Source organism: Oryx dammah, unplaced genomic scaffold (genome assembly GCF_014754425.2).
Source record: "Oryx dammah isolate SB20612 unplaced genomic scaffold, SCBI_Odam_1.1 HiC_scaffold_19, whole genome shotgun sequence".
Lineage (NCBI taxonomy): Eukaryota > Metazoa > Chordata > Mammalia > Artiodactyla > Bovidae > Oryx > Oryx dammah.
Genome location: NW_024070203.1, coordinates 64,110,753 through 64,136,030, shown reverse-complemented (window position 1 = coordinate 64,136,030; position 25,278 = coordinate 64,110,753). Strand labels below are relative to the sequence as shown.

The 25,278-nt window shown below is 33.6% G+C and overlaps 1 protein-coding gene across 3 annotated transcripts in view; it reads right to left on the bottom strand.

Annotated features, from left to right (window-relative positions):
• Positions 1-15,203: 15,203 nt before the first annotated feature.
• The window catches only part of LOC120878903 (CUB and sushi domain-containing protein 3-like), a 1,427,768-nt gene continuing 1,417,693 nt past the window's right edge, over positions 15,204-25,278 (bottom strand). For all 3 annotated transcript variants that reach the window (XM_040261811.1, XM_040261812.1, XM_040261813.1), the window contains 3 exons: positions 24,247-24,334; positions 21,164-21,299; positions 15,204-17,195 (listed from right to left, as the gene is read on the bottom strand). In XM_040261811.1, coding sequence (XP_040117745.1) covers positions 17,036-17,195; positions 21,164-21,299; positions 24,247-24,334 — 384 coding nt within the window. In that variant the 3' untranslated portion in view covers positions 15,204-17,035. The remainder of the gene's footprint in view (positions 17,196-21,163; positions 21,300-24,246; positions 24,335-25,278) is intronic.

Genomic DNA, 25,278 nt, shown 5'->3' with positions numbered 1-25,278 from the left:
GGGGCAGAAGAGAAGGGGATGATGGAGGATGAGATGGCTTTATGGCATCACCAACTCAATGGATGTGAGTTTGAGTGAACGCTGGGAGTTGGTGATGGACAGGGAGGCCTGGCGTGCTGCAGTTCATGGGGTCGCAAAGAGTCAGACACGACTGAGCAAGTGAACTGAACTGAGCTAACAAGTTAGCCTGACTTCACAGCTAGAGCTGGTACTCTATTAAACATGGAGAATTTCACAGTCCATCAATATTAGATTGTCCATAATGGATCAAGACAAATCTAAGGCCACACCTTAACAATGTCTAAAGAATACAAAGCATGAACATTATCTAAGTGACAAAAATGACCAAACATTCCCCTTTTCTGACCAATACAAGTAACTGCTAATCTTTACTAGTTACTGCTAAGCTATAGTTTAGTGTTTCTTCCTCCCTAAAGTTAAGTAAATTGCTTAATCATATAATTACTCCTGCTTCCAATCTAGGGGCTTCCCTGGTGGCTCAGAGGGTAAAGTATCTGCCTGTGATGTGGAAGACCCAGGTTCGATCCCTGGGTCGGGAAGACTCCCTGGAGAAGGAAATGGCAACACACTCCAGTATTCTTGCCTAGAGAATCCCATGGACAGAGGAGCCTGGTGGGCTACAGTCCATGGGGTCGCAAAGAGTCAGACATGACTGAGCGACTACACTTACTTCCAATCTAGAGAAAAACCTCACTTCAGTAAATTTGCCAAAATCATCTAACACAAGCAAAAATCCACTAACACTCTTACTGATACAAACCTTGGAAAACGACATTGATCATTCTTGTTTTCCTTCTTTGGGACAAGTAATAAACTAAATTTGCTCAAAAATATGTGTGTCTTCTGCTGAAGGACATTGACTCTAACATTTAAAATCAAATAAATGCAAATGCTTGTGTCATATCAGATGAGCAAAACATAATATTAAAGCACATTTCAATTCAAAAAAATAATATAATTATTAAATAAGTTTATTTTACTAAAGAATTGATGTCCGTTAGTTACTGACCCACCTTCCAAAATAGATAACATAAATTACTGAAATTGATGAAGTACTCATTGCAGAGCCACTGATAGCTCATTGTTATATGATTTCTAAAAAAGTCTCTCTTAAAGTTGATATCCCATGCATGCCTGATGAATAATACATCAATTTCATCTAGTGTCCCAAACTACCAATTTGTAATTTTCTCTCATTAAAACCTTTGCATCTATTCTAAATTTGACTAAGAAATTCCTTTCAAATAGCCTAGTTATAAAAAAATTTTTTTGAATTCTTATGCAATTATCATTAATACTAATAATGTCATTTGGATCTTAGTTCATTTTATGTTTTACACAAAATACTTTCAAGAAAGATTGCTACACACTCTTTTTAAAATTTAGAGCTTTAACACAAAGCATAACATAAAGTCAGCCCTTTAGTCAGGAGAGGAAATGTAGGGTCATCTTTATCCAAAAAGCTTTAATTTAATGTTTACTGGCTAGTTGCTAGATGCAAAGATTTAAACACCTTCATTACATAATTGCAACAAAAGTATTAAAAATATATATTTTATGCATACTGCTTAGAATAATATACATTCCATCTTCCCAGGTAATAATTGATACCAATAAATATTCATTTTTCTTCTCACTTCATCACAGCCTCCCTCAATGGAGTAAGCTACGAAACCAATAACATATGACTTTGGAAGGGTTCACACAATTTATAAGAAGGTCAGAACTTTTATCACATAAATGCATTAATACATTAGCTATAATTAATGTTGATAAGGATTATAAGAGCATAAACTTGTTTTGCTTGGAAGATTTTGAAAGCTACTATGGGAAAGTGATAAAGAGGATCAAGTAATGGAAAAGGAATAAAAAAAAGTAATGTATTTCTGTGTAATTTTTCTTATGTAGGTTTCTTTGCCCATAAAATATACTTAGGACAAAAATACTATTTTTTATTTTCTTCTGAAAGGTGAATTGGTTCATATTAGCAGATATTTTATTATATATCACAGTTAGTAATATTTTGAATATACTATTTTTCCTCATTTAGTCACTTTTGTAAATTACAATAGGGCAGTAGAATTCTTTTTGCTGTGACTAAAACTAATACTGCCAGAATACCAGTATTTGTATATAAATCTTTGAGTTGTATTATTCCTTGTCTAGAGCCTCAGGTATTGATAAGAGAAATCAATTGAGATAAAGAAATAATGTTATTAAAATATTTTGTTACCTAATCTCTAGACAAATTATAACCCTAAAATTACATTCCAAGAAATGCTAGCCATCTGTGTAATGCTAATAAGTTAATAAGTGTCCCACGGTTAAATGTTTTTGCAAATATTTCACTTATATTCTCATCTTCAGTATTCAAGATGTACATTAGCATGCCAAATGTTCAGAGAATTTCTAGGGGAAACATTCTATTCAAGGTTTTCTAAACTATTTTTGGCTAGAGGGCTTTTGTCTTCAAAAAGATATCTATTCAGCATTTGGATGGATATTGGTATCATGGAACATAATAGGGGCCATATCCTAGATATTTGGCAGTTTGCTTAATATAATCTGATGAAATATAGAGGAAGTAGCATTTAACTAATACTGAGTATTGGAAAGTTGTCATATTCAAAGCTGTGAGAAAGTATTCAGTGTTATTCATTACTGGTGGAAGCATAAAATTTCAAGTACATCACATTCTTTGATTCAGCAATTCCAATTTGATAACCCATAGAATTCTAGGAAGTATGTTCATTTTTTATTGCAGTACTATTTTTGATAATGAGACTGGAATGCCAATGTAAATGGCCATGGGTAGGCTCTATTTATATATAAATTGTTTATGCACTATAATATATGTAATACAATAGAATGAGAAAACTTTTAAGAATCTTAATAAGATTTTTAAAATTTATTAAATTTTTAAAAATGAGGTACAGAAAAATTTGCACTGCATTCTGCCATTCAGTTAAAAATAAGAGATGGATTATTGCATGAAACTATTTTGTCAGGGTAAACAACAAACTAACAGTACTGAGATTCATGAGACTTAGAATATGGATGGGGACAGGGGTTAAAGAGGGACTTTTGCTTTAAGTCATTTTATTCTTTCTAATATTTGAAACATATAAATCCATTAAAAATGGAAAACAAATAATTACAATCAACCCTGCTCTAATGTGGCATATCTGTTACTGAAAATTACACTGCAGGACAAAAATCATGCCTTAAAAAGCTACAACATTCGTGAGGCAAAAGAGAAATAAGGGGATACAAAAAAATTTCTTGCTAGAACATAAAACAAAGATAGAAATTTAACAAAAGTGGTAGTAAAGTTATAAACATATTAAGTAGTTAAAAATACACATGTATTATAAGTAAAGCAGTATACCTTAAACAATACTGGAAGTGTGTTTTGGGAAGTGTATATCTGAAGGATTGTAGTTTGTGTGTTATTGTGTGGTAGAGGAGGGAGAATATTATGAAATCATATGAAGAGTTGTAACATCAGATGTACATGAGAGGGTCCCATGACACATAAAGTGACCTGAGGCAGGGTGTTTGTATGTGTGTGTGGTTATCCCATGCAGTTCAGTTCAGGTGGCTGAAGTTAACTATGTTTAGGCTCATCTGTGACTGGGGCAAGTCCAACCATAAGCAAACATGCAACTTGCTACACTCAAATTATTTACTGATATATCAGTCACACTGGAACAGATTTGCATTTACAAATCAAGCATTAGAAGAAAAACTATGAACTCAATAATTTTTCCATTTAAATTTTTCACATATTAAACTTACTTTATGAATCAATTTGTTGATTTTCAAAGCGATTGAGTTAAAATTAACTTTTCCACACTTTTAATAGACTACCTGTAAGTTTTATCACCATTCTCTAAATATTTCTATACATCTTGTAAGCGGCATAATGTCAATCATATCCTTAGAGTTAGAAGTGAAATTGTAATTTTAAACAATAAGGTATTGCTGGAGTCTGAAACTGTAGGGGTGGAGAGACATAGAACTGCCAAAATGTCCTTTAAATAAAGAAACCGCTTATCAAATTACTGGGTAAATACTATGGTTTCTGTTTCTTTACCATGCTAAGGAATATATTAAAGTCACTTAATGATGTTGCTTTGCAGTTAGTTACATGGCACTATTCAAAGTTAAAGTACTTTAAATTCATCTTAGTAACAAAAATGAAATGTAAAAAAAAAAAAAGGTTGGATAGTATAATTGCTTTAAGGAAAAAGCAATTCATTAACTCCACAGGCTCAAAGGAATGATTATTAAAAAATAAAAATAAAAAACTTCTGGTCAGGTATTTTTAAGTTTTTCAACGTTTCTTAAAATGCCCTGTAAAGTAAAACTTTTATTGTTACAATTATTTGGAGAGGTATTTATTTCATTAAAATATAGAGAATAAATATAAAATTATTAGCTCAGATTCTTTTCATTACTTTGAGTTCTCAGTTGCTCAGTCTCATCGGATTCTTTGTGACCCCATAGACTGTAGCCGACCAGGCTCCTTTGTCCATGAAATTTTCCAGGAAGAATACTGGAGTGGTTGCCACTTCCTATTCAATGGGATCTTCCCAATCCAGGGATTGAAACTGTGTCTCCTGCATTGACAGGCCTATTCTTTACCACAAGAGCCACCTGGGAAGCCCCTTCATTACTTTAGTTACTTTTTTTTTTTTTTTTTAGAGAAAGTTTACCTTTCAGAGGGAAAAAAAGTTACATCTGTCCAATATTCTTATTCTGGGCATTTTTGATGCAATTCAAACAGTAAAAAAAAAAAAAGAAAAAGTGAAATTATATAGATATTCAATAGAAATCATCTATCATTCAATGGATTTATTAATTTTTCCAACTTCTTTAACTCAAACAATTTGGCGTGTGTGACATTATTCCTTTAGTTCTTGTTTTCTTTTCATATTGACACAGTTGATGTGAATCTCCTTAACACAGGCTCTTCAACTCTCACTTCTAGGTCTGTATACTCTTCTAAGAGAAGCTTAGCATCAAAATAAAAATCTACTTTTTTAACTCTCAAATTTTTTATTTTTTTCATCTAGAACTACTATTTTTGAATCTGAGAACAAGATGGCAGAGGAGTAGGTGGACATGGAGTACATCTCTCTCCATTGAGGTATCAGGAATACACCTTCAGACACAGAAGTGCATGCAGAACAGTGGACAGGAGTACCTGACCAGCAGAAAAGAATATATAGACCCACACAAAACTTGGTAGGATGAAAGAATCACAGGGAAAAACAAGAGTGTTAGGACTGGACCTGCCCTCAGCAGGTAGGGGAACTCAAGCAGGGGTCTGATCCACACAACACCAGGGCAATTGTCTGAATCAGAGGAAAAACTTTTAAGGCTGAAACAGCTGATCTGTGGCAGCCTAAATGGAATAAGGATCAGACAGTCCTTGCTGCAGCCATACATACCCTGGACAGGGATGCAGATCCCCTGGAAGGCCCAGTGGCTGGGAGCTGGGGTTTAGGGATTGTGGAGCAATCCCAGGGCTAGGCTGCTGTTGAGTGTGGAGAGACAGATGTAAGGGAGAAGATTGTGGTGGGAAATGGCCTGTGGAGGAAAGCCAGGGAGCTATGGAAGCAAGGCGATACTGCTGAGACATGCATAGGGGGTGCAGCCATCACCATAGCCTCTCTCCCTCCACACACCAGCACTGGCAGCTGACCAATAGAAAGCTGGCCCATTAAACACTTGACGCACTGAACTATAGATAGGACCCCAGCCAGGGGGGCCTCTCTATGTGCCTGATGTGCAGAACAACAGAGAAGGACCCCAGGAGCCCTCTAAGTGCTGAATGGGTGGAGCTACAGAGAAAGACTGGCCAAAGAGGCCTTCTGATCACTAGCTATAAGAAGCTCCAAAAAAGACTCCGATAGAGCCATAACTCCTGTGGCAGAGGCAGTCCATATCCCTGCACACTTGATGCCTCTAGGATCCCTGAAAGCAAAGCAGCTGAGCCACCTTCATGGTCACCTCTCACTGGAGCAGAGCATCCACAGGCAAAAAAAGTCTTGTGTCTATGCACACAGGGTCACTCTGGATGTGTCTGACTCTTTGTGATCCTGTAGACTGTGGCCTGCCAGCATTCTCTGTCAGGGAGGAGGGTTCTCTAGGCAACTATACTGGAGTGTATTGGCCAAAACTGGTTTCCACATCCTTCTAGAGAACTATATTTCCTGCTGCCCTAGCTGCAAACTCCCCTGAGTAGCTGGGACTGCCAGAACCCCTGTGACCCAAGAAGCTTCACCACTCCACACTTGGACCTCACAGGGGCAAACCCAAGTCCTCCAGGACAGCCTCAGGAGCAAACCCCAGTGGACAACTCACATGCAGAGGTGAAAATAAAACCACAATTGAAACCCAAGGGCAGCGTGGCTAAGTAAGAAGACCCAAAACCTTCCCACCAGCTGTACAAGAAGATTAAATCCACATGATCAACTAGGCAGACTCTGTGTCTATGGAATTTATAAAAGGACATTGAGAGATTCCACAAAAGAAATGCACTAGTTCTGATAGCTGTGGGCATTGGAGGCAATAACACAGAGAAGCAGGATCAGATTAGAATCTTAGCTGCCCCCAGAACAGGTCCAGGGATCAGCACAGTGGTGAAGGGCCTCCTAAGGAGGTGAGGTGGACTCTGACTCCCAGGGGAGGGAAAGAACTCTGACAGCAGTGACTCAAGGAAAACATTTATTATTCTTATGTTTTGACTTGTTCTGTAGATTCTTTTGTATATTTTTCCTTTTTCTTTTTCCTCTTTCCACCTCTGTTATAGTTGTTGATTTTATTGGCACTATGAAATCTAATTAAGCTTTTGAACTTTTTTTCCTTTTCTTTTTCAATCACATGTTCTATAGTTGTTATAAACCTCACATCTACTTTCAGCTTTTGCAATTCTGAGTTTTCCTTTATTTTTTTTTCCTATTTTTAATTTTTAAACCTATTATTATTTTTTATTATTTTTCTACATTTATTCCTTTATTTGCTTTTCTTTATTGTTCTTTTCCCCTTGCAGTTAATCTTTAATGTATATAAATCTTTACCTATGATTTAACTTTGCATATCTATTCTTTCTTTCTTTACTTCCTTTCCTTTCCTCTCAATATATTTGTTAGTTTTGTTTTCATTGCTTTATTCTCAACTTGCCACTTTGCTTTAGTTTTGTTTTCCACTTTGTGATTTAGTTAGTTTTGTTCTTAACTGGTAAATATAATTTTCAATTTCCTTTGTTGGCTGGGTCAATATATTGTACTTTATTTTTGTTGGACTGTTTTGGCTTTGCTCATGGGTATATATATATGTGTGTGTGTGTGTGTGTGTGTGTGTGTGTGTGTGTGTGTGTGTGTGAATATTCTATTTATTTCATTATTACTTGCCTGATACTTGTAACTGCCATTTTCTAGGTTTCATCTTGGATTCTCATTTTTGGATATTTGTTTTAATCTCACTTAATGCCATAACAAACAACTTTTGGAATCTTTGTTCCTGACCAGGGATCAAGTCCTGAGCCTTTGGAGTGGGAGCACTGACTCAAAAAGACTAGAATAACAGAGAACTAACCGTAAGGAGTATCAAAATAGTGAGAACTCACACAAAGGAAGCCAACTGAATACAAGACCTGGCATCTCCCAACCACCAGTAGTACCCTGTATAGGATGCTTCATATAAACAACAAACAAAACAAAAATACAAACCCAATCATCAGCAGGTAGGATTACCACCTTACTCAGCCTTGCCCATCAGATCAAAAACAAAGAAACAACAACAAAAAAACTCAGCACAAATCTCACCCTATAAGAAGCTTACACAAACTACTGGACCAACCTTAGGATGGTGGAAACCAAATGGAGAAAGAATTCAACCTGAAGCCTGGGAAAAGGAGACCTCAAATGCATAAGTTAAAAAAAAAAAATGAATGAAAAGGCAGCAAAAAACTACACAACTGAAGGGAAAAAGTAGAACCACAGAAGTCCACATAAATGAAGAGGAAATAGGCAAACTACCTGAAAAATAACTCAAAATATTGATAGTAAAAATGATCAAAAACCTTGAAAACAAAGGGGAGAAAATGCAAGAATCTATTATGAACAACTATGTGACAGTAAAATGGATAACCTGCAATAAATGGACAGAGTCTTAGAAAAGTTCGATCTTCCAAGATTATATTCATTAGGAATAAATAGAAATTATGAACAACCCAATTACAAGCATTGAAATTGAAGCTGTGATAAAAAAGATCCCCCCAAACAAAAGCTCAGGACCAGATGTTTTCACAGGAGAATTCTACCAAACATTTAGAGAAGAGCTAATGCTTATCCTTCTAAAACTCTTTCAAAATATTGCAGAGGAAGGAACACTTTCAAACTCATTCTATGAGGCCACCTTCACGCTGATACCAAAACTAGACAAAGGCAACACACACACACAAACTAGAGGCCAATATAACTGATGAACATAGATGCAAAAATCCTCAACACAATTTTAGCAAACAGAATTCAGCAATACATCAAAAAGCTCATACACCATGATCAAGTTGGGTTTATTCCAGGAATGCAAGTGTTCTTCAATGTATGCAAATCAACCAATGTGATATGCCATATTAACAAATTGAAAGATAAAAACCATATGATCATCTCAATAGATGGAGAAAAAGCCTTTGACAAAATTCAGCATCCATTTATGATTAAAACTCTTCAAAAAATGGGCATAGAAGGAACCTACCTCAACATAGTCAAGGCCATATATGATAACCATAGAGTAAACATTATTCTAAATGATGAAAAATTGAAAGCATTCCCCCTAAGATCAGTGTCCACTTTCACCACTATTATTCAACATAATTCTGGAAGCCCTAGCCACAGCAATCAGAGAAGAAAAAGAAATAAAAGGAATCAAAATCAGAAAAGCAGAAGTAAAGCTCTCACTCTTTGTAGATGACATGATACTGTACATAGGAAACCCTAAAGATAGTGTCAGAAAATTACTAGAACTAATCAGTGAATTTAGCAAAATTGCAGGATACAAAATCAATACACAGAAATCACTTGCATTTCTATATACAATGAAAAATCAGAAAGATCAATTAGGGAATGAATCCCATTCACCACTGCAACAAAAAGAAATATCTAGGAATAAACTTACCTAAGGAGACAAAAGAACTGTACACAGAAAGTTATAAGACACTGATAAAAGAAATCAAAGATGACATAAACAGATGGATAGATATCTCATGTTCCTGGGTAGGAAGAATCAATATTATGAAAATGACTATACTACCAAATGCAATCTATACATTCAATGCAATCTCTATCAAATTACAATGGCATTTTTCACAGAATTAGAAAAAAAAATTCACAATTCATATGGAAACAAAAAGTACCCCAAATAACCAAAAAAGTCTTGAGAAAGAAGAATGGAGCTGGAGGAATCAACCTTCTTGACTTCAGATTATACTACAAAGCTACAGTCATCAAGTTAGTATGGTACTGGCACATAAACTCAAACTGGATTAAAGACCTAAATGTAAGACCAGAAACTATAAAACTCTTAGATGTAACATAGGCAGAACACTAGATGACATAAATCAAAGCAAGATCCTCTAAGACCAACCTCCTAGAGAAATGGAAATAAAAACAAAAGTAAACAAGTGTGACCTAATTAAACTTACAAGCTTTTGCACAGCAAAGGAAACTATAAGCAAGGTGAAAAGACAACCCTCAGAATGGCAGAAAATAATAGCAAACGAAACAACTGACAATGGGTTAATTTCCAAAATATACAAGCAACTCATACAACTCAATTCCAGAAACAGAAACAACCCAATCAAAAATTAGGAAAAGACCTAAACAGACATTTCTCCAAAGAAGACATACAGATGGCAAACAAACACATGAAAAGATGCTCGACATTGCTCATTGTTAGGGAAATTCAAATCAAAACCATAATGAGATATCACCTCACACTGGTCAGAATGACCCTCATCAAAAAGTCTACAAGGAATAAATGCTGGAGTGGGTGTGGAGAAAAGCCAACGCTCGTGCACTGTTGGTGGGAATGCAAATTGATCCAGCCACTATGGAAGATGGTATGGAAATTCCTTAAAAAACTAGGAATAAAACCAGGATATGACCCAGAAATCCCACTCCTAGGCATATACCTTGAAGAGACAAAAACTGAAAGAGACACATGTGCCCCATTGTTCATTGGAGCACTGTTTACAATAGCTAGAACATGGAAGCAACCTAGATGTCCATCAACAGATGAATGGATAACGATGCTGTGGTACATATACACAATGGAATATTACTCAGCCATAAAATGGAACACATTTGAATTAATTCTGATGAGGTGCATGAACCTAGAACCTATTATATAGAGGGAAGTGAGTCAGAAAGTCAAAGATAAATGTAGTTTTCCAATGCACATATACAGAATCTAGAAAGATGGTACTGAAGAATTTATTTACAGGGCAGCAATGGAGAAATAGACACAGAGAATAGACTTATGGACATGAGGAGAGGGTGAGATGTATGGAAAGAGTAACATGGAAACTTACATTACCATATGTAAAATAGATAGCCAGTGGGAATTTGCTCTATGGCTCAGGAAACACAAACAGGGTCTCTGTATCAACCTAGAGCAGTGGGATGGATCATGAGATGGGTGGGAGGTTCAAAAAGGAGGGGATATATGTATAGGTATGGCTGATCCATGTTGAGGTTTGACAGAAAACAACAAAATTCTGTAAAGCTATTATCCTTAAATAAAAAATTAAACTAACTATTTTTATAATGTTATTAACATATATGTCTTCCTGGAAAAAAGTCAAATGAAAAGATTGCAATTATTCACACTCCTAATAATTGTGACTATTTGTATTCTATTTCTTTGCTTCAAAACATTTATGTTTATATTTGGAATAAACAGAAAAATGGAAAGAAAAAACAGTGGTAAGAGCAGGTTTTGTTTTAAAAACTGAAGTCTTCATATCATTAACTCTGAACATAATTTTTAAAAATTACTTATAAATACATGGTAATTTCTAATGCAATCCCAGATCAGTGAATATTTATGCTGCTTACATGCTGATAACTAGTGATATATTTTTCATCATACACAAATAGTTCATAATGTGAAAAGCACATGTCAAGTACTTCTCTCTTGATTATTTCCTTTGGATAACCTATTGAGAAAAATTGCTAGGTGAAAAATACTGATTTTGTTTACTTAACAATAGCATATCTTTAAACGTAAAATGTGATTTTTGTCTTGTCTAATTGATTTCTGTTGAAATCATAAATGCTTTTTTGTCAAGAAACTTCAAATGCCATTTTACAAAGCTTCAATGAAGACTCCTAGGAAAACATATACTGATAAAAAGTAAACAAATTCATCATTGATATTGTGAATAGCTTCTAGTAATTTCGTCAAGAAATGTCCAAGTTTTCATTATATTAAATTTACTAATATGGAGTCTTCAAATTAACTCCATTAAATTCTAAATATTCTGAAGACAAATATTGATGCCACATAACCCATATCACCTTTATATTCCTTAATCTTATTCAGTAGGCTAGTCAAAGATTTGCTTTTAATGCCATAGAAGTCAATTTTAACAGAAAAAGAGTGAAAGCTTATAGAAATGAACATAGTTACCACATAGAATTATTATGTGACTTCTATGTATACTTTAAAAAAATTATTAATAGCTTGATAAAACTTTAATTTACCTCAAGATAAGATCTATGTGTTTGTTATATTCATCCACTAGACACTATACTTCATACTAGAGTAGTATGTGAATGTTTAATGTTAGAAAATATCTACTGTGTTAACATTAATTAATGACATTTTGCCATTTATACTCAGTCTTTCATATTAGGGATTTCTTCTTAGAAATGTTTCTTCTTTATGTTGCTATTTGGTAACTAAAGTCCAACTCAAGCCCTTAATTTTCACTGGCAATCACTCAAGAGAAAGTTTTATTCCCTGTACCATCAAAGCAGGGTTCTAAACCTGGTATGCAAGTAGAATTCAAAAAATGTGTAAACACAGGTGGCAAAATGCCACACCTTTATTTTCACTGTTCTTCTCATTAAAATATAGTATTTCCTTCAGTAAAAATTTGTGTAAAAATAATCTTTGACTTTTGTTACCTATAAAAATCACAGATATTTTATGTCATATTAATTATGAATATATCAAAATATTGCTTATGATACTCTTTAAAATTACAGAAATTATTAGCCCCACTATTTACTTAATGTATCAGTAGAGAAGTATATTAATATCTCTCTATTTGGCCACCTTATGCGAGGAGTTGACTCAATGGAAAAGACTCTGATGCTGGGAGGGATTGGGGGCAGGAGGAGAAGGGGACGACAGAGGATGAGATGGCTGGATGGCATCACCGACTCAATGGATGTTGAGTTTGAGTGAACTCCGGGAGTTGGTGATGGACAGGGAGGCCTGGCATGCTGTGATTCATGGGGTCGCAAAGAGTTGGACACAACTGAGCGACTGAACTGAACTGATAAGTATATATTCATATATATGTATGTTAGTATACATTTACTAGAATATTTGAAAATATTTTAAAATTATCTTATCATTAATTTCCTTTTTATTTCATGGTATGTATTTAAAATCTTCATTTGAAAAAGGGTGCCATAAACTAGAAAAGTCTTGGTTTAAAAATAAAGAGATTGGGGTACTTACACTATAATAGCTGTGTTAATTGGCTTACTGGGATTACAAAGCAATCAAATGACATTTTCCAGGTAACACATTTCTTTCTAATAAGTTCCTTCAGTAGATACAAAATTTTAACTAAATGATATGAAGAAAATACTTACTAAGAAGGCCTTTTGGTTTATTTTAATTCATAATGTGGAGGTGGGTTTATATTTTTCTCTATATCTATTAATCTCACTGATCCTCTCAAAGCATTTGGTATTATCCCTATTTTCATAGGTATGCAAATACTTATAAGCAGGATTTGGATCTTAAGAGAGCTTAAGTGCAGATTTCTTGTTTTTTTGTTTGCAATGCAACTTATAGCTATGAATTTGAATGTGTAGAATATACTTCTTTTTCAGCACTAATAAAAGTATTACACATGGGAACTTATTAAAAATTGGGGATGTATCTAGCCTGCATTCACTAGCTCTATTGCTTTGTATACTAAAGAATGAAATCTAACGTCCAGTGCTATTCTACTCTCCAGTAACTTTTAAATCTGCTTTAAAGTACTTTAGAATATCAAGCTCATGAAAGTAATGAAAAAAAGATATTTCTCAGATTTTTACACATGTATATCTTTTGAGGTCCTTATTCCCTTCCCTCCAAAGTCATCCTAAAAAAAAAAAAAGAGAGAGAGAGAAGCAAATCAATATTTCTTTCAGCCAAGTTTTAAACTGCTCATTGTTAATTATTTCCTAGACTTATGAGCGTCTATAATTTTATAGAGCTTCTTCACCTTCCTTTAGCAATGTCTATTTTACTTTTATAGATATTTATAGATTAGTACTTTGACAGCAAATATATTCTCATTCTCTTTAAGAGACATTCATATAGATATTTTTATTGATTGCTTCAGCTAATGTTATTGTTTTTTTTTCTCTCACATAAGTGAAAAGGACAGTTAAAATAAATCTGACCTTTGGTTTATGCCCACAATAATTTTCATTAGAATCCATTATCAAGAGATCCTGAGTGGAACCTATAGCTTTAATGTTCTTAAATATAAGGGACACTCAAGAAGGCTCTTTTAAGTTACTTCCTTATTGAAATCTAATAACAGAGTAGAACTAAAATGTTCTGATAAAAAAAAAAAAACTATGTACTTTTACTAAATTATCAAGCTATACATTTAAAATATCTCACAATTGTTAATTATATTTCAATAGAGCTAGGAAACAGAGAAGACAATGGCACCCCACTCCAGTACTCTTGCCTGGAAAATCCCATGGAAAGAGGAGCCTAGTGGGCTGCAGTCCATGGGGTCACTAAGAGTCAAGACACGACTGAGCGACTTCACTTTCACTTTTCACTTTCATGCATTGGAGAAGGAAATGGCAACCCACTCCAGTGTTCTTGCCTGGAGAATCCCAGGGACGGGGGAGTCTGGTGGGCTGCCGTCTATGAGGTCGCACAGAATCGGATACGACTGAAGCAAGTTAGCAGCAGCAGCAGCAGAGCTAGGAAAAGATAAAAATAAAATTACTTCGCTAAAATTGCTGCTAAACTTTTGAGGGGGTTAAAAAGATAAAAAAATTTTTAAATGAGAATTAATAATAAAAATGCTAAAAAGGATAAGACATGTAAAATAGGAAAGGATGCTAAGAAAAGCATCAATAGAAAGAAAAATTTAAAAGTTGAAAAATAAAAAGAGAGAAAAAGAAAACACAGGAGGAATCAACATAAGGACAAATAACAACAAGAGAAAATGCAGAAGATATGAAGTGAATTAAAGGTGGAGATAATACAATTAATGAAGTTAAAACAGAAACTACAATACATCAAGAAGCAATTATTTCTAAAATAAAAGCATAATAAACAGCGACAGACTGGTAAAGACTGGAGATTCAGGTCTTGACATATAAAGACAATGTGTTCTGTAAAAAAGAGTTATCTAATAAAATTGAATTTCAATAACTTGTGCTTTGAACTTTATAGAAATGATAAATCTCTCGACTACAAAACTTTACATGTTTCATCCTGGAAAGATAGATTTGTTTGTGAATATTAGTTTAATGTAGCAATTCAAAAGGTTATTGGGTTCACACCTAGGAAGCATGCTTAACATAAATATCTCTAAGAAGTTTACTATAGAAATACTAGAAATCATCAGTTATATCTAATTTTAGATAGTATGTATTATTAAAATATTGACACAAGGTAAATTCTAAGATGAGGTTTTTATGATACTATTATGCTTACTGAGAATCTGTTTACTTTTAAGAGTTATATGTGGGAAGTACAGAACATGAAAAAAATACCCATATTTCATTATTATGTTGTGAACTAAGTATATGCAGTTTCAAAACTTTATTATATCACCAAATAAAGAAGGGCTGTTCATTCCTTTTACTAACCAGTACACTGACAGACAATTTTGAAAAGAATACACATTTTACAAAAGCAATTATCCACTTTTATTTTGTTTACATTGCACTGAAAATTTACATCATACTTTTACAAATTTTTTTTCATAAAAATATAATTCTTTACAAAAGTGTATGCATTAATATAAGAGGAGTAGCCAGTTGCAGAAGAAACATTGTTTAAACAAGATCTTAAATGTATTAACCTTAACATTAATGAATGAATCGTTGTTATTGCAGTCATTTGAATAAACAAGAATAAATAACTGATGGAATAAAATTTAAAACAGCATCCTGTCAGTAGAGTACAATACTGGGAAAATTATATGAATTTCCAAAACAATGTATCTCAAAGTGGTTTACAAGAAATTCACTACATTTGTAGAGATAGATCCAAGCAGCGCTCTGGGTGCAATGATTTCTCGTAGGCACTCTGTCTTGTGATATAAAAAGCCGAGACTGTTTACAACTTTATCCATATTTGAAAGGGACAGCAATGAAGTGTTCACACTGGGTACATAATTTATTCAATGAAGTAATACATACTATTAAAGGAAGACTATGACCTATTAAACCAAAATGCTGGCATTTCTGTGATACGGTTGTAAATAACTTGCAAATATATATCTTAATGACTATGAAAGAAACCTGTCATATCTGGAAGCTGCTTCTTAAGGATAAGAGAATAGAAAGTTTTAAATATATAAAAATTTGGTAAATCCACAACTTTAGGAAATAAATTTATATTGGTGATTTGAAAGTAATTTTACTTTTACTCATTTTGATTTAGGCAATGGTCCAAAATATATGTTTAACTTACTGTTAACTAAAAAGATTAACAAGCTTATACTTCTAACTCACTGTTAGATAAAAGTTCAAAGCAATATTAAATAAATATGAAGACTCAGCTGGAAGGAAAAACAGATAAATTATAAACTAAATAAGTAGATTGATAGGTTCTATTTGGTCTTGCAAAAATATTAGAAAGAATGGTAAAGAATGGTAAGTTTGGTATCTCAGATAACTGTAAAATCATGATTATTATAGAGAGTTTTTGCCAGTTAAGGAGGTTTCTGAGGGACAAAAAAAGATTGAAGCAAGGAGTTAAACACTTACCCCATTGCTCACTGAGTAATATTGTTTACAACATAATGAGGGAAATCAGGAAGATAGCATGATGATCTTGCCATTTACAGAAACTATGACAACTGATCTAAAAAAAGATAGCAGTACGATACTGAAGAACAAAAACCAGAAAGCATCAAATCAGAGTGGGCAATCTTATCTCAACTGTGACATAAATTAGCTCAAAAACATTTCAGGGCATGACTCAATCTGAAATAACCAGAGAAATGAAGAAAACAATGACTCAATTAATAGGAAGGAACAGCTGATAGAGTGGTGAGAAATACAGACTTACGGGCGTGATACAGCTCATGACAGTTAAAGAGAAGTCAGTGATCTATTGACTCTTGTAAGTATAGCTCTTATTTTCTACCCTATATCATTTTTTTAACCCAGTCCCTCTAATATAGTTTATAAAGCACAGAAATACTGATAGTGGATGCTCCTCCAATATATGCAAATAAGTTTATGTTTTAGAATAATCTCCTTTTTAAAAAAAGCAAATAAACTGTGAGTAAGCACTCTCGGAGTGCAGCCAAATTTCTGTAAAATTCTCCATGGTAAACATGAAGAAGAACTATGGTCCAGTTTATGAAAAAACACTCTTCTCTATCATTCCACAGGAAAAGGTGACCCAGCAAGTCCTGATAAGTGTGCTTTAATTCGTTTATCAGTGAACTAAATGTGCACTGTTTTGTGTGTCGATTTCCAAGCTTCTGAAGAAGGCCAAAGCTGCCACGTTATACCATTGTGCAGACTGTGTTCAAGTTGGGATCGAACCGTACTGCCTTCCCTTCCACTGACTTTGCGTTGGTGTCATACATGGGATTTTCAAAAGCTGCTTGGCCATTGTTATTTTCATGAACTGAACATCCTGTATACTGGGTTTTGGGTGCAGTCCTGTTGATGAGAACACTAATTAGTTATACATTAACTTTCTTCCAGAAACAGCAGAATAGGACTCAAACACAATATATCAATATTTGAGTTATCACTGTTAATGGATGATATAACTTGAAAATATTGAGAAACCACAATTCATCAAATTTGAATAATTTACCTGTCACTTTTAAATCATGAATGACTTTTATTATTTACATACAATATATATTTATAAGTAGTACCAATATGAGTAATATAAGTCAATATTATGGCTATTATAAATTTTCTTATGAGATAATGTTATCATAAATGATCATGTAAAATATAGTTAAATTATGTTGATGATGAATTCAAATCTCATTACTATTCATTCCTCAAGTATTTATTGAGCATCCACTACATGCTAGGCATGACCCTAGGCATTGGATATATAATTTTTCTTTTTTACAAAAAACATACAAACTCATTACTCTCATATTACAAGGATGGCAATGAATAAATTAAAAATAAACAAGAAAAATGAAACAAAATAATGAAAATTGTTTTGCTGAAAAGGAAAATGGTTGATATGACCAGAAGTAACTGGGAGCCATGTTGGGAGAGGTAATAAAGAAAATAAGGAAGTAAAATTTAATCTGAGACCTGAATGACAGTAAGGAGTTTATTCTGCAGTAATAAGAACGGAGTCCCAAGAAAAGCAGACATTTAATGCTGACACATAGTTTTGGAAAGTGCTTAGTGTATCCCAGAAACATAAATACTCAATTAGCTTAAAATTATATACATTAGAACAAGTAAACTCAAAATCTCAAAGACAAAATGACTAACTATATGGATATTTCATGTCATGAAATAGTTTCCAGAGTTCCTGATAACTGAATATTTGCTATTAGTTAATAAAACACATGGAATCTAAGCTGGCTGGTATAAGTTGCTCATTTTGAATCCCTCCTTTATTTTTTGTCTCACTTTTGACTAATGTTTATTTCTAGTTTCTCTTTCCCACATCCTACTGCATAATTTGCTGGCATTTGTAAATCAAATGATAAAAAATCAAATTACAAAAAAATCATTTGTAAATCAAATTATAATTTTATTTGTAAGTCAAATGATTAAAGGCATACTTGAGTTTGAGCAAACTCTGGGAGATAGTGAAAGACAAGGAAGCCTGGTGTGCTGTAGTCCACAGGGTCGCAAATGTTGGACAAAACTTAGGGACTGAACAACAGCAACAAAAGCATACTTACCCCTACTTGTTCCTCAAATCTAATTCCTAAAAAGACTTTAAAATAATTCTCTTTTGCTTATAACAAATAACACAAAATTTCAACTACTTATTTTAATTTGCATTTGCCACTCTGTGACTGTCCTATCCTTAGCACATTTTCTGAATTTTTCTCTGTATTAAAAATTGTCAGGGATTTGTATGATAACATTTAAAAAAATCTTTCTAAAATTACTTTCAATAGCATCACCTATATATACATATATATAGTTATATAATATAAATTATATTATATAATTATATATAATATATATTATATAAATTATATTATATTATAAATTTTATATTATATTATATTATAATATAAATTATATATATAAATTATATTGCTTACAACTTGCTCTTGCCAGGTGCATAATTCTAATTGATCACATTCATCTCTCTCTTTTTTAAACTAGATTCACAATAAAAACAGAAGCAATATCATTTCCTTCTAATTAGGTAGGGACCACAAAGATGTAAAAGATTTGTTTCTGCAAATATTAAGCAACAGCTTTAAGGAAAATAATATCAAACTTTAGAAAAGTTTATACTATCAATAAAAATTAAAACTATTCAATGTTCTAAACAAAAGAGCAAAATCTATAAAATACTTAGGAGAAAACACATGGGTAAAACTTCATGACCTTGCATTTGGCAATGGTCTCTTAGGTATAATACTAAGAGCAAAGTAACAAAAGAAAAAAGAAATAAATTGGACTTCATAAAAATGAAAAGTTTGGTATATCAAAGGATACTATCAAGAAACTGTAACTACAACCCACACAAAGAGAAATATTTGCAAACCATATCTGAAAAGGGTCTAGTATCCAGAATATATGGAGAACTCTTATACCTCAAAAGTAAGACAAATGAGTCAATTTTAAAAATGGGCAAATAATTTGAATAGGTATTTCTTCAAAGAATGTAGACAAATGACTAGCAGACACGTGAAAAATGCCCAATATTATTAGTAATTAGGGAAATGCAGATCAATATCACAATGAAATACAGTTCACTAGGATTGTTAAATGAAAGTGAAATCACTCAGTCGTGTCCAACTCTTTGTGACCCTGTGGACTGCAACCTATCAGGCTCCTCTGTCCATGGGATTTTCTAGGCAAGAATACTTAAGTGAGTTGCCATTTCCTTCTCCAGGGGATCCTCCTGACCCAGGGATCGAACCTGGGTCTCCCGCATTGCAGGTAGACGCTTTACCATCTGAGCCACCAGGGAAACCATATAAAATGTGGTTAAATGAAGGAAAAAGGTTAAATGAAGGATGACCATATAATCTAAGAACTGCATTCTTGAATGCATACTCAAAAAACTGAAACAGGCGTCTGAACAAAACTTGTACACAGACGTGTATAGCAGCACTGTTCACAATAGCCCAAACACAGGAACAATCCAAATATCCATCAGCTGCTGAATGGACATATTTAAACATAACAAATTCAAACATACAATGGAATATTATTCAGCCATATAGTCAATAATATGTATATGTGTAGTATGATAAAGATAACCTTGAAAACACTATATTATATTTAAGCAGCCAGATACAAAATGTCACATATTGTATGATTCCATATATATAACATATCCAGAAGGTGAACCAAAGTAGTTGCCTTGGACAGGGGTAGGAGGAGTAGGGAGTGACTGTTTAGTGGGTGCAGTTTCCTTTTAGGCTGATGGTTCTGTGACATTGTGAGCATACTAAATGTCACTGAATTGTATATCTACAATGGTTTAAATCATTTTATGTTTATTTTACCACAATAATAAATAATTATTAGCATAGGTTTCTTTATAAATGAATTTAGTGATGATTTTTATCATTATTGACAAGGTATTGACAAGGCCTGAACAACTGCTAATGCACAATTGTTACAAATTTGCATAATATTAATTAAATCGTTCTTAGATAATACAGACTGGCATTTATAATAACGACATTAGTTTTGATAAAAAAAACATTTTAGGTATTCATTGAGTTATCAGGTTACCAGCATACTTTATTCTTCTTCTTCTTTTTTTTTTTTTTTTGCCTTTTTTTGTTTCCTTAATAAGGGATGGTCTCAAATAGTGGATTAACTGCATAGTAAAGCCCTTCATCAAGATGTTGTAATGGATGTAGCAAAGAGGGGTCAACTGATAATCTATACAGTCATATGTCAGATATAACAAATATAACATACTAAATGCATCATTTTCTAAAAGCAACAGAAGATAAATGAGAAGACTAGAAGAGTTTATCATCTGTCAGCCTGGGTAAAATCTGTCAGTACTGTCATGTAAACTAAGAGGTTTAAACATAAACTTCTTCCTTTTTCTCTAAAGAAATGTGGCAGCAGATATCACCTCTTCATTCTAAACCTTAACTAGATTTTGTATCTCTATAGTATTAGCATGGATAATATAAAAATCACTTATACAATTAGTTACATTCCAGAAAATTGACAGACAAAAAGGAGAAAGGATAAAGTTGAATGCTTGCACAACTCAACAGAGCAATTTTAGTTGTGTGGATATTGGGGTGATGAGATGATGGGCAGAGGAAATAATGGTTTTAACAAACTGTGGTTATATTTGCTACAACAATCCAGACCAAAAAAAAAAATGAACAATAAAACAGAAGTTAGAATTTGAACTGGAGAGTTAAATAGAACATAAAATATAGATTTGGGAAACATTTTATACTTAACATCAATAAACTTACCTTTGTTTATAGAGATAAAATCCAAATCCTGCAAATATAAGTGCAAAAAAAGGCACCAGAATAGCAATGGCCACGGAACTACTATTTGTACCATGAGGTTGATTTGAAGAATTTGAGCCTTCTGACATATTTAGTCCTATAAAAGAAAAAAATAACATACAAATATAAAATTAGGTCTCTTTTATCAACTTGATATTTTTTATAAACCAATTAATTTATTCCTTGCTCAAGATATTTATCTACTTGGAAATACAAAAGAATTCACAAAACTCCTTTATTTCCACACAATTTTACACAATGCCTCCTATGTATATTTTCCCAGGAAAGGATACAGAATGAAAAATAAGCTGAGTTTCTGAACTTCAGTTAATAACAACTGTAGGAAGAATACAGAGCCACAAAATAAGTGTATATATGAAGCATGAATTAATTTTAGGCATATCTGTATGGAAAGGATATGTGGTAGGAATAGGAGGCTAACATGATAAACTATTTGAAAAGGCATAAATATTATTCTAAAGAGCTCAAACTTTCCACCCACCTACAGCAAGGAATAACTGAAGATGGGTAGGGAAAAAAACGGCTCAGTGATAAAATACAAGATTTTAAGCAGTGACCAAGGTGAAATGGACTTGAGAGAGTCTGGTCTGAAAGCAGGAGTAGTTTGAAGACATCCCAGATAAAAATGGAAATTAACATGGGAACTATATCACTAGGAAGAGCGCAAAAAGATAGATTTCCAGGAACATTTCGTATTTCAAATGAACAGAAGTTATTTGTGTAGATGAAGGATGAAGGGTGTAAGAAGGCATAGGATTTAGGAGTGCTCTCCTTGGGACTGAGTAAATGGTTATGACATTAGCATAGCAAAAAGATGAGAAAAATGAGAATTGTAAATGTGCTGGCACAGGGACTATGGAAGAGAAATAAATAGCAAGCTCTTTTTTCAGAAAGAAATAGTTTCTTTTTATTTTTAATAGGTTCTGTTTTAGACATGCAGTGCTTGAGATGATTTGGGGAATATAATGTGAAAAAATCTTGTATTGAATTATACGACTGTGACAATGTACTATATTAGTGAATGTCTTCTACTGATTTTAAAACTAACAATTGTGGCAAGACATCATCTGAAATGACATCTCCTTATTATCGTTCATTTGGGGAAAGCTGATTTACTTTTTTAATAAATATTCAACTATATCAAATGTTCAACTGAGTCATGCTTTATTAACTATGAAAAAGCCTTTGACTGTGTGGATCACAGCAAATTGTGGAAAATTCTTCAAGAGATGGGAATACCAGACCACCTGACTTGCCTCCTGAGAAATATGTATGCAGGTCAAGAAGCAACAGTTAGAACTGGACATGGAACAACAGACTGGTTCCAAATCAGGAAAGGAGTACGTCAAGGCTGTATATTGTCACCCTGCTTATTTAACTTATATGCAGAGCACATCATGTACAATGCTGGGCTGGATGAAGCACAAGCTGGAATCAAGATTTCTGGGAGAAATATCAATAACCTCAGATATGCAGATAACACCTTATTGCAGAAAGCGAAGAAGAACTAAAGAGCCTCTTGATAAAAGTGAAAGAGGAGAATGAAAAAGTTGGCTTAAAACTCAACATTCAGAAAATGAAGATCATGGCATCCAGTACTATCACTTCATGGCAAATAGATGGGGAGACAATGGACACAGTGAGAGACTTTATTTTTGGGGGGTGGGGGCTCCAAAATCACTGCAGATGGTGACTGCAGCCATGACCCTTGCTCCTTGGAAGAAAAGTTATGACAAACCTAGACAGTATATTAAAAATCAGAGACATTACTTTGGTCCATCTAGTCAAAGCTATGGTTTTTCCAGTAGTCATGTATGGATGTGAGAGCTGAACTATAGAGAAATCTGAGTGCTGAAGAATTAATGCTTTTGAACTATGGTGTTGGAGAAGACTCTTGAGAGTCCCTTTGGTCTGTAAGGAGATCAATCCAAAAGGAATCCAGTCTGAATATTCACTGGAAGGACTGATGCTGAAGCTGAAACTCTAACACTTTTTCCACCTGATGCAAAGAACTGACTCCTTGGAAAACACTGATACTGGGAAAGATTGAAGGCGGGAGCAGAAGGGTACAACAGAGGATGAGATGGTTGGCTGGTATCACCAACTCATTGGATGTGACTTTGAGTAAATTCCGGGAGCTAGTAATGGACAGGGGAAGCCTGGTGTGTGCAGTCCATGGGGTCTCAAACAGCGGACATGACTGAGAGACTGAACGGAACTGAAGTCGTACCCTAGGTTAAAAATATTAGTACCATTTTATATTTTAATTTTCCAGGGACTCAGAAGACTTACATAAAAGTTCACAGCAATGGAATTTTAAAGATAAACATCAAGGAGTAGTTTTTAGAACATGGATTTACTCTTTATGCATTAGTACCACAATATAATAATGAGAGACAGTATACTTTAGGAAAATTACACACCAAAAGGTATGTTAATAAATACATTCAAACGAGACATGTTTGAGAAGAGTTGGAAATAAAAGTGACAAAACCCGGTACCTCCCACCACAGAAAATTTACATATCTGAATAGCATAAAACCCCCAAAATGGCTCATTCCTCAAAGTAATTTTCCCTTTCCAGATTCTATGAGTTTCTCAAAGTGCCACTACATTTGTTTTTTTTTTTTTTTTTTGGTGGGGGAGGCAGTAAGAAAATTGCAAAGATATTCAAATGGAAGAGAAGTAATACAATTCTCATAAGATAAAATTATCCACAGTTTAAAATTTTATTTCAAAACTTTATCACTTTTTCTCCTTTTTACTTGCTTGAGGCAAAGGCAGTTTGTTATTTTTATTAGAAATATGATGAAAAACTAAACACTGTATGGAGGTGGAACACAGGGAACCAACATTTTAAAGAATGTAATTATTTAAAAGGCTATCAAGTGTATCAATGTATAGTCCTGACAATGCAAAATTCAAAATGCAGTAAGTGTGCCTAATGTACAGAATCCATTATATTTTCTTATGATATCTTGAGTAATAAAGAAAGTACATGAAAATGAAAATGACTACATTACCTAGTCTTTGTAGTCCAAACTGTCCATAATCTTTACCCTGAATAAATCCTTGAAATACATAAGTAGCTCCATCAGGCTCAGCGGAAACCTAAAAATATTTATAAGTTTGATTAAACCTAAAAGCTGGCCACAGATGTATTTTCCCAGTCTTAGAAAATATTCAGGCTTAATATAAAATGAATATTATGCACAATTCCTTCCTCCATATCTTCTTCTGTATAAAACAGAATATCAGAATATCATGCAAATTTACCATCATTAAAAATAAAATGAAAAATTTCATCTTTAATTAGGATACTGGAAATAAGGGGATTAGTTATTAATATAATAATACAGATTTATAGATTTCTTTTAGGTGAAGAAACTGATTGTCAAGAAAAAGACCAAGGATATGATAAAACAGAATGAGGCAAGTAGTCAATTAAAAATTAAAATATAATAATACTGTACTTTGTAGATTCGATTACTGTTCAGCATATAGGCACAATTCTCTCCCTTCCCATTAACCTTCATGAAAAGTGTATTCATTCTTCCTCAATGAGTTGGATTTGGTCTTGTGACTTGCTTTGGCCAATAGAATGTGGGTGGAATTGACAATAGGTCAGTTCCAAGCCTAGGCCTTAAGAGGTATGTTTCCCATTATAAGTGAAAGAAACCATATAATGCATGGTCACAAAAGACCAGGGATTGTATGATTCATAAATATGAAAGCCTAGAACAGTGAAATCTAGAGACAGAAAATAGAGTTGTGGTTGCTTGGATCTGGGGGAGAAAGGAGGGGTGGATGGGTTGGGCAATAGGTAAAGGATATGGTTTCTTTTTGAGGTGATGGAAATATTCTAAAATCAACTGTGGTGATGGTTACACATCTGTAAATATAGTAAGAAGTACTGAACTGTACACTTTAAATGAGTAGGGTACATCAATTATATCTCAATAGGGCTGTTAAAATAAGGGGGACATATTTCCACTTTGCCCCTCAGAGTTTCAGGTCTTTGGCAAGAGAAGGACATGTTCCTGACAGCTGCTATC